The sequence below is a fragment of the Lampetra fluviatilis genome, chromosome 5 (genome assembly GCF_964198595.1).
Source record: "Lampetra fluviatilis chromosome 5, kcLamFluv1.1, whole genome shotgun sequence".
Taxonomy (NCBI): domain Eukaryota; kingdom Metazoa; phylum Chordata; class Hyperoartia; order Petromyzontiformes; family Petromyzontidae; genus Lampetra; species Lampetra fluviatilis.
The window spans coordinates 21,540,590-21,551,394 of record NC_136279.1 but is presented as its reverse complement, the minus strand read 5'-3'; the positions used below and the strand labels follow the sequence as shown (position 1 = coordinate 21,551,394).

The window sequence follows — 10,805 nt, the reverse complement described above, 5'->3', positions numbered from 1 at the left end:
CAGGAGTTGTACTTACGTGTCCGTGCTTAATTTGTGCTTCGATTATGTACCTTCTCAAAATATCTGGCCATGTCTCGCACTCCCAGAAAGGGCATCTCGCACCCCCAGGGGGGTGCGTGCACCCCAGGTTAAGAAGAAGAACCACTGCCTTAGAACATCGTTTAATTACAGGTTCAAACCCAGGACGTCGGCAGGTCTTGCTCAATGCTTCAATGGCCTCTAGATGGGCTTTCTCGAGCTTTTTTGCGAGCAGCGGCATGAGGGAAATAAAGAAAGGGCTGTACATTTGTGTGATTTTATCAGCGTGTGGTTGTGGGCTCACGCAAGAGCAGGCTGGCGGTTTTTACGGCAAATTGATTTTGAGAATTCAGTGGAAATGCCTAAACTCCATCAATGTGTTGGGCCAGTTCTCCCTAATGAAACGCTGTGATGAGATATGATGTGTAAATCAACGAGACAACTGCAGTTGCAGCATCACAGTGTTACACGGAAGTTATTTTGGCACCAATACAAAATATTACTACGCCATAAAAGCAGATGTATCTCTCGGCTACTCAATGCCACAATTATGTCTCCCTTGCTGCTCACTAACTGCGCTTCCGTGCCAAAGAAAGTCCACTTTCGTGATGCAAAGCCTTTCCCTATGGGCAACTTACAGCACATTCCTACCTCAATTGCCACCGGCTATGACCTAAAGTAAATGCTTGTCATTGTAAGGTTTTTTTTTTTTAAACAGATATGTATATAAAGCTACTGCAGTCTTCCAAATCGCTTACGCGTGAACATGAACGTGTGACAATGACATTTTTTTGTATAATTGTATTAAAAAAATGTATCATTGTATAGATATTTTTCCCAACACGTATATTATAAGTTTCTAGAGTACAACTCTCCGTGTAACTGAATATGGTCAAGGGCGCTTGGGAGTGGAGCGGTGGCAGAGCGGTTAGCACATTGCGCAATGAACACAGTGGCCCAAACTTGATTCCTGGCCACGGAAAACATCCGTGGTGAGTGTACTCCCCCCACCTTTTCCAAGTCGTCTGGCTAGCATGAAAGAGTAGGCCAAATACCCTCCAGTGGGGCTCTCTAGAGCTATCTGTAATAGAGAATCTTCCATCAGCAGTAGTGCGAGCAAGCGGTTGCAGGGCTGCACCTTTACCATGCACGAAAATAACTGCTCACTTTACACACTGCAAGACCACGCGGTGTGGTGGCTACGGTGGGATATGATGGAGCATGACAGGGTGTCCGGTGAGTGCTTGCATAATCACTTACAGGTCATTTCAAACGTCTCACCCTTTTCTCTGTATGTCATTAGCACCATTGCGATAGCATCATCATTATCAACCATGGTCAATCCGCCGCTCATGATCTTGCAGATGTTACAACCCGCCTCGTGCCCTGTACACACACTGATCCCATCGCTCAATGTCTTCTGGGAACATCCTCTTTGGACGGATTCTATTCCTAGGCTGCCCTCCTGTTATTACTCTTGCCCATCGACAATCCTTTCTGTCGTGATTTCTTCAATTAAAAATGCAAAGATGACAAACGAGTATTCCCTCGTATGCATGTATGTATGTTAAACCTATGTTGCACCGTACGTAGCCAACCGTGCGAATCGAGGTTGCATTTGTAACCTCTCATGAGGTTGCATGTGGCCTTACCTCGCCACTGCAACTGTGTACAAGGGCTCAACTTTGTATTTTTTGTTCTCGAGTTGAAGTAGAATTGTAAAAACATCCTTCAACAGGTATATTGATCTTAGTAAAGCCCTACCACGAGTGCACAGAGTACATCTCTCCATAAACATCCAATATTTTTTGTACCCTATATTTCTAGAAATATACACTCTGTCCGTTAAGACATCTTTTAATCCAGAGCACTGATCTACACACGACCACAGTATCGTGGGAACAATTTAATGTCACGTGGATGTGACATGCCAATTAATTATCTAAATAGCGTTCCGGATAAAAATTAACCGCTGATTACACTGAATATCATGTCAGCACGTCACATATCTTCACGCCAGCACAAGTCTCATTTGATAAGCGATAAGCATTATCGGTGAGATACCGTAGCTATGTCGCAATGTGGTACCTTCGAACAGGTAACAAAACCGTGTGTGCGTGACATGGTATCATGAAAAAGATTTAAAAGACCATGGTCAGGATAGTTTAAATTAGTCTCATCAGAATGTACTCTGCTGCCGCTCGCATGAATGAATGCATTTTACCGTCCATGCGCTCTGTCGAAAATATACCAGGCAAGTTAAGGGGGCTTACAGCAGAGTCCATTCTGATGATGGTGCGTACTTTCTTGGCTGCCGGAAGTAACGATTTTATATCAAACGCGAGTGAACAACATCGCAGCTGGATTGATATCTTTTTTCAAATCAACACCACTTGTGTTTAAATTTCGATTTAAAGCTTTCGTGACTGCAGGGATTCATCTTCTTGGTTCTTTCGGTAAAGTCACGTAGAAGGGAAATAATAAAATAATACATTTCGACAGCTCTGTTCTTCACCTGAGGACGGCTGCTTGCGTTGTGGCCGAAACGTCGTGATAATTGTATTTTATTATGTTTTATATTTATTATTTTATTATTTCCCTTCTACGTGACTTTACCGAAAGAACCAAGAAGACCACTTGTGTTTGTCCATTTATACAGCCGTCCGATTCCGCCATATCTCCTCGGGTCACAAGCCTTGCACTTTAAACCTTTGCCCTGGTGGAAGCCAAACGATGCAGGGGTGCCGTTATAAATGAGCAAGCGTATTCAAATCAAATTCTAGACAAAAAACGCTGACTATCTAATCTACTTATGGTAAGACTTTGCACCCAGTCTTTGCTCTTAAATGTCCAGAGCATCGGTTGTGGCATAGATGAATTAAGACAATAACAGGATTCCTCCCTTGCAGTGCTAGGTAGAAGTTGTTGGGTACACCGAGGACGATGCTGGCGCTGGGAGGAGAGTGGGGATCGGGGCGCCGGCTCCTGGCGTTCGCGCTCTGTGTCGCGTGCGCGGGATCGAGCGCGCTGCCGTCGCACAGAGGGCAGCCGCAGAAGCTGCTGCTCGTCTCGTTCGACGGATTTCGCTGGGACTACGACGTGGATGTGGACACCCCGAACCTGGACCACCTGCGCACCATCGGGGTCGCGGCGCAACACATGGTGCCGCCTTTCGTCACGATGACTTCTCCATCGCACTTCACCCTCGTCACTGGTAACCCTTCAGCACCTCTGAGCCGGATCCCTCGATGATTCATCTCGAGGCTCGTTCATAAATACAAACACAATGACATCTCCGTCGCACTTCACCCTAGACATAGGTACGCTCTCAAAGCCCTCTTTCAAAGCTCACTTAGTCCCACTTCTTCTTCCCTCTTCTCGATTTCGTGAGCAACCGATTTTTTAAAATTGCAAGAAGTGACATCAAGGAAAGTCTAGGTTCGTTGGCCATTCAGTGGTGCAGGCTGTCAGCTGGTGAATTGCTTTGGTGCTGCCATTCATTGGTCTTGGTGGGCATTGGGCAGTTGACCATGTGCTCAGTCGTTTGTTCTGCTCCAGAGTCGTGGGTGGAAGTATCCTTTATCTTCCACTCATACAAAAGGCGAGCGCATCACCCGTGCGATGTCCAAATGTGATTCAGTGTGGTTCGCAGTTTGCAGGGAAGTCCTGCTGAGACCCCTGGGTTTGCATGCAGATTTCAGTCTCCTGGAGTTAAAATAGGTTCTCAAGTGCAGTAAGGAGTGAGTTCGTGGTCTCAGCCAGGTCACCAATGGCTGCATAAAGTAACCCATCGCATTACGTTTGGTTCTGCGCTTTAGTTAAATTGCAGCTCTGAGGTTTAACAATATTGGTTTGACTGGAATGTGACGAACATTCCTCTCAGTTGCACAGTGGTTGGAACATTCATATACCCCCTTATTGTATGAACCAATTGTCACTTAAATGAGTCTCAGAGGTAGCTCTGTGATCTGCACTTCTGAGGGCCATTCTCTAACTGAAGGTTTGCATTAGTCTATTCGAGAGCCATATTCTGTCTTAATTGACGTGATTAGGATAGTACAATTGAGATAAAATTGGAGAAATAGTTGGCTTTAACCAGCCAGTTGTTAACTATCACCACCATTACAATTTTCAGCCGCTTCCCTGCTCATATAAGCATGGGGTAATGTTTCTCAGTGGTGTAAATTTAACTTTACTGCGAATGAACTAATATCAGTGGCAAGCGATATCCGAATCGGTCCTGTGGCCTTTCTTGACCAACACGCACTGACCAGCGTGGTGAAGTATGGTCAAATAATCCCCACAAACTTACATGGCCTGGGGATACCTTTGTCCAGTTTTCATTGTCACCACAGTGCCACCTGGCCAATTGTATTACAAAATCACCTCGTCATATGTATGAAGTAACTTTACACAAATGTAAATAAATGTATGGCACGAACGATGGCTATTTAAAGCCTCGTGGTTTTTTTTCTTTATGATGGAATGTTTTTTTAATGAATATAGTTGGACGTTATAGTGGTTTGTGATGTCTTTTGTTGTAAGCAGATATGCATTTTTCACATTTTAGGTGGACAACTAATTCACGCAAACTTAAATATATAAATATTACAATTTCTGTTCAGTATTAAGGGGGGAAGGGGGAAGTGTTTGCTCAAGTCACTTTGTGACATTTCATCTTTACGCGTAGACTGCTAACGATGATTCTTTCACAGCGCGATAGTTGTTCTGGGGTATTAATCTTTACTGCATTTTAAAAGCCAGTAAGATTTAAAACTGATTGCCCTGCTGGCCAAGGTTAAAAGCCAATAAAGTGTCAAAGCGTTTAACTGTTACGATTACGGTGACTGAATTTTACAGCCCAGAAAACAAGATGTACATTAGTGGACTATCAATTTCCTCGTTTAATATAATATGTTTTTCTTATGCTTTAATCAGCCATTATAAGACTAAGCACATTAATTTAGTGATACATTTAGCTTACGGTGTATTACACAACATATGCCGATGAAAGGATCCGAAAAAAAACCTTATTTATTTAAACTGTTCAACAAATTCCACGCAAACCCACAAAATCACACCGAGTGCTGTGGTACAGCGTTCTGGGTATAACGTAACAGGCACAATTTATTCCACGGCTGTATGGAGTCATGTCCGTGCCATGTCGGTCCTTGAGTTTGTCTGCCATCACTTCACCAAGCTGGTCTCAAGTGCGAGTTGTGAAGGGCGGTGGAGACCAATACAAGGACCCGCTCAGATAGCGCTCATCACCGATGTTAGCTGGAGCAGGGAATCAGAATTAGGTCGCTGTAATAACTTAAGCCGGTGGTTCTCAACTTTTGTGGTATCTTGGCCCCTCAATCTAAACCACTGGTGCATCCCGCCCCCCGCCAATCCTTCCAGGTTATTGATACCACAAATACACAGGGATGACAACACTGACAACACTATGTGTTTAACTTTCTTTTACACCATACGTAGTCATCCGTGCTAATCGGAGGTGCAGGGGAAGGATGACAAACTAAACACAAAAAGCAGTTCTAAAAAATGGGTTTTCAATCTAGATTTCAAAGTCCAAATGTCACATGTTCACCACTGTAGGCAATGCGACATTAGCAAGGAGCGTGCTTCACGTGTGCACGTTTGCAGGAAAGCACGTGGAATCTCACGGCGTAGTTCACAACATGCTGTTCGACCCAGAGACCGGAGAGAAGAAAGGTTTTCAGGAAACCCAGATGTGCTCAGAATGGTGGAATGGAACAATTCCACTCTGGATCACAGCCCAAAACCAGGTGACATTCATTACATCAAAGTACTTGCACATTTGTCAACTTAAAAAAAAAGAATGTTCATTTGTCATTGTCAGTACGGGGATTTCCTATTCACATCAATCTCCATGCTTTGTGTAGGGTCTGAAGACGGGCTCAATTCGCTTCCCTGGGGGTGCTGCCAGCTACTTTAACGAGTCCGTGTACAAGACACTGGGCCGAGACCATCCGAACAGCAACAAGGAGGACTGGTTTCGCAACATCGAATTAGTCATGGATTGGTTCACCAAGGACGAATTGGACTTCGTGACCATGTACCACAGCGAGCCGGACTCCACGGGCCACAAGTTTGGGCCGGAGACGGAAGAGCGGCGGGCAATGGTGCAGCAGGTGGACGAGACCATCGGCTTCCTGGTGCAGGCCATCGAGAATAGCGGCCTGAAGGACACTCTCAATGTCATCATCACCTCGGACCACGGCATGACCACCACTCAGAAAGCTCCGGACATCGATGAAATTGTGCTGTCAGATTTCATCAACTTCAAGGATGACCTCAAATTTGATCTGGTGGACTACGGAGCGTTTGGCATGCTTCTGCCCAAGGAAGGGAAGGAGGAACAGGTGTACAATGCCCTGAAGAATGCCCATCCGCACCTGAAAGTTTACAAAAGGGAAGAATTTCCAGAACACTTTCACATGAGAGATCAAAGTAGACTCCTACCCATCATGATGTATGGGGACCTTGGCTACTTAGTGAATGGGGTAAAGTGCTTCCGTTATATTTATATTTTAAGTCTCCACAATGTGCAAAGCAGAAACCAAGAGCAGAATAAATAAGTCCCAAACAACGCTTCTTGTTGATATAACAAAGGGTATTGGCATACGATTGTTAATGATTATTTTTCCGTAAAAAAATGGTTTTCCGTACGTTTAGAAATGTCTAGAGCAATACACGTCCGACACGATTACCTTTAAAACTGAAAACTAAAGGTGTTGCCATCGTGTAACAGTCAGCACACTTGCCTTGTGCTCTACGAGCTCGCTGGTTGACCTACCCGGTAGGTCCCAAGTGTTGGGGTAAAATATGGGGACGCCCCACCTCTTCCGACACGCCTGTTCAGTGCAGAAGAGTAGATCAAATATCAAACATCGTCTCGAGTTCCCACTCGCCAGACGGTCAATGGAATGATTTGTGGAATTGCTAACCAGTTCTGAAGATGATGAGCCGATTATCGTTAACAAAACCCAGATTTCTTTTGTCATACATTGTCGATGGTATGCATATGTTTGAAATTCAATTTTGTTTGAAATTCAGAGCTTCTTAAAAAAATATATTATTCCATCGATCGCTGTGCGCAGAGGCTGATATTCCAGTTCAACAAGGGCGAACACGGCTTCGACAACGCGGAGGCGGACATGTGGACGATCTTCCGCGCCTTCGGACCTCGCTTCCGTCGGGGCTACGTGGCGGAGCCGTTCGACAGCGTGCACGTGTACGCGCTCATGTGCGACCTGCTCGGGGTGCAGCCGGAGCCGCACAACGGCTCCCTCGCCTTCACCCGGGACATGCTCGTCGATTCGCAGAGCGCGACTCCTGCTAATGTTACTACTCGGGCTTCTGCTTCGGCTACTACTACTACTACAAAGGCTCCTCCTACTACTACAAAGGCTACTACTACTACAAAGGCTACTACTACTACTACAAAAGCTACTACTACTACAAAAGCTACTACTACAAAGGCTACTACTACCAACTTGCCGGGTATTTATCTACCACCAAGTGGTGTTTTTCTTTTTGACTTAAAGTTTTCGTGAACTGCAGGAATTCATATTCTTGGGTCTTTCGGTAAAGTCACGTAGATAGGTTCAAATAAAATAACAAAAAAACTACAATCGCAACACAGGCGTTCGTCATCTTCCATGTTCCTGATGACGAACGCTGGTGTTGTGATCGAAACGTCGTAGTTTTTGTTATTTTCTTTGAACCTATCTACGTGACTTTACCGAAAGACCCAAGAATATGGTGTTTCGTTTGTTTTTAGGTAGGGTCCACTGAGTCAGGGTTCGATCCCGACACCGACGCCTGCTGTAGATTTAGAGTTTGCGTGTCTCTCGCTCTCTCCCCGTGGTCGCGTGGATTTTTCTCTCCGGGTCTTCCGGGTTTTCCATTCACGTTTAGAATGAACGTCACGCAGTTTATAGAGTGATTGGCTGCCATCAATTGCCACGTGATGATGATAAGCCACTTCGTTGGGCTATCGTTTGTGGCCAGGGTCGCTTGTGAAAATAACGCCGGGGGACATGCTCGTCGACTCGCAGAGCGCGACTACTATTACCGATTTGCCGGGTATTTATTTACCTAGAGGTGGACCGTGTGGCTCTCCACGTAGTTTGGATCCTTGCTCCAGCTTCACTGCTGCCAGGAGCCAGTTGATGCATTACCTCAGTTTTCCTGAGGCTCACACGGAGATCGAATTCTGTGACTGAAATTCGGAAATGGAGGTGATTAGTGGTTGTTGGCCCACTTCAGTGTGGTCGAGCAAGGCACGGTGATCTGCCTAGTGAAGTTCACGTGACTATGACCTCCCTGGTCAGGGTCTTTGCACGCAAATGTGACAAGTTATGGAGCTCACCAACTACTCCTGTTTTCATTCGGAAAAGGTTTGGGGGTGTGTCTTACTTTTCAGGAGCGTCTTATGATCTGGAGATATACAACGTCTATTGAAAACGAAGTATTGTATTTATATTTGGTCTTTAAGGTACCATCACAGAATAGAAACTGGCAATATGTATATACATATTCTGTTATTCTTGGTTAATCAGAAACAATGTATATGTTGTTGTTGGCAGATAAGTCAAATGCTGAGTCCTTCAAAAAAACAACCCATGGAATGAAGGAAGGATTAGTTGCCCTGCTTGCAATGTCTGCTGTAATTTTCTCATCTTCATTGTCACAATAGTCTACAGAGTCTGGAAAATAATCTTAATCAAGTAAGTGGACGCAATTGATCACATTTTATCATATACCAAAAAAAACACTGAGAGCATAGAAATGTGACCAAATCACCAAAAAATTGCACCCCATCACTTCACATCTCGGGCACTAAGCAGGTTTGAACCTGGTTGGGCACTTGTATGGGTGGCCTCCAGAGATTTCCACTTGGCGTATTGATGGAGTTGCGAGGTGTGACCTCGTATGTGTTGGTGGGTTTTCAATGGGTCCTCTGCTCTCCTCCCACATGAAGCCAAACGTGCATTCATTAAATTGGCCAAACATCCCAATGCAAGAATCCTCCTGAAAAATTCTGGAGACTCAGTGCGGCTTTCACAAGGAAAACAATTTAAGTGATTAAATATGAGAACAAAATTAAGTGTTTGGGCAGATTGTGAATTTATTAATTCTTTTGTAACGTCGCATAATTTAGCAAAATTGATGGTTGATGGTTGATGGTAAGCAAAAAAAATCTGGATTTTGATTGTGTAGTCTGCAAAAAAGTATTATTGATTAAGGTGCAAAAGGGTGCAATGTGTCCAATTGCATAATGTCCACATGAGATGTTCCTAACTCACATAAATGTCTACCTTTTATATTTTTGCAGGCACAAACAGGAGCCCAAACAGGCAAATGAAACAAATGATGAAACACATGGCTGGAAATGGCCTGGTAATTACTGTATTAAAAAAAAAAAATACATTTTCTACTCTTAACGTTTTTCCTTCATCCTCTTAAGATTTGATTATTTTACACTGTTGTACTCCCATGTCCTTTTGTCAATTATTGCACCATTGGATCACAAGAACACATTGCTAATGATGATATACGAAATAAATGAATGAAAATGTAGGTCGTTACAATGCACAACTGTCATTACAACCCCATAAATTATTATTGCGGCACGTAGAGTTTAATGACTATTTACTTTTTTAATGTCATCAGAGGAATCGTTATGAAAATGTATTATTTCTGACATTGAACACACGCACCACAAATCATTTTCTATATTATGAATGTAAACACGCCCGATACAATGAATTTAAAGAGACATATCTATTCCTATGAATGTAAGCGTCGTGTAAATTTGTGCACGCTCTCTGAGAATAAACACGAAATCTCCCCAGTGAATGTGGCCTCTAGTGGGCACCCACGGTTGCCCAGACTCCTCGATTTGTTCGCTGCGAGGGAGGGCGCGCGGCCGCGGAGAAGGATCCACGAGTTCCACCCGCGGCGAGACGGGGCCTGTTTTGCATACAGAAAGAAGCACGGCTTTGGGGGGGGCCCTGAGCAGTGGTTCGCTGATGGCATCAGGGGGGCTCCATATCAACACAAACGACTCCTATTTCCCAGTGTTTGCTGGCAATAAAGCCAGATGTATTGCGCCGAGCCATCGGGCTGCATCTCCCAGGCCGCTGGCCATAATAGAATACAAGCGCGTATTACAAAGAAATAATGTTGACGTATAGTGTGTACAAGACTCCTGTTTTTATAGAATTTATGTGATTATGAATTTGTTTTAGCAAACACTCCCCAACCTATCGATGGACTGTAATAAAGTTTTCATTTTAAGTGCCACCCAAAATCAATGTTGCCATAAATATAACTACAGTTACCCCGGCCTGGTGGTTCAAAGGAAGAGTGAGCGGCCCGCAATAGAAAAGTTTTGGGTTCAAATCCTGCTTGAGTTGTTCACTCTGCTCATCATCCCTCTGAAGTCAATAAATGAGTACCACTTCTTGGGAATGTCAGCAGTGATATGTCCTATGGATAGACTCAGCCCCCGTCGTAGAATTTTGTAATTTCCAGCACTGATTCAGCTGTAAACAGACGAGCAATCACCTCATTGGTTAATGAGAAAATTACTTGAGTTATTTTAGAGTTGCAGGCGTAGGTAGCAGGTTGCCACGATTGTTCTCTCTGATGGGATATAATGTGCATTGTTTGACATAACCAAAGTTTTGCTTCGTCAAATCCTCATTTATATTCCCATAAATAGAAACAAACAACCCAATAAACATGTAATG

At 44.1% G+C, this 10,805-nt stretch overlaps 1 protein-coding gene across 2 annotated transcripts; it reads left to right on the top strand.

Moving 5' to 3' along the window:
- Positions 1–2,961: 2,961 nt before the first annotated feature.
- Positions 2,962–8,746, top strand: LOC144932288 (ectonucleotide pyrophosphatase/phosphodiesterase family member 7-like). 2 transcript variants are annotated; one of them, XM_078856230.1, is made up of 6 exons: positions 2,962–3,232; positions 5,668–5,810; positions 5,928–6,548; positions 7,146–7,352; positions 8,088–8,133; positions 8,637–8,746. In XM_078856230.1, exons 1-6 carry the CDS (start codon positions 2,962–2,964, stop codon positions 8,744–8,746), a joined length of 1,398 nt encoding a protein of 465 aa, XP_078712356.1. The 2 variants fall into 2 exon arrangements, with proteins under 2 accessions (XP_078712356.1, XP_078712355.1); XM_078856229.1 differs by lacking the exon at positions 8,088–8,133 and having other exon boundaries at positions 7,146–7,548.
- The last annotated feature ends 2,059 nt before the right edge of the window (positions 8,747–10,805 follow it).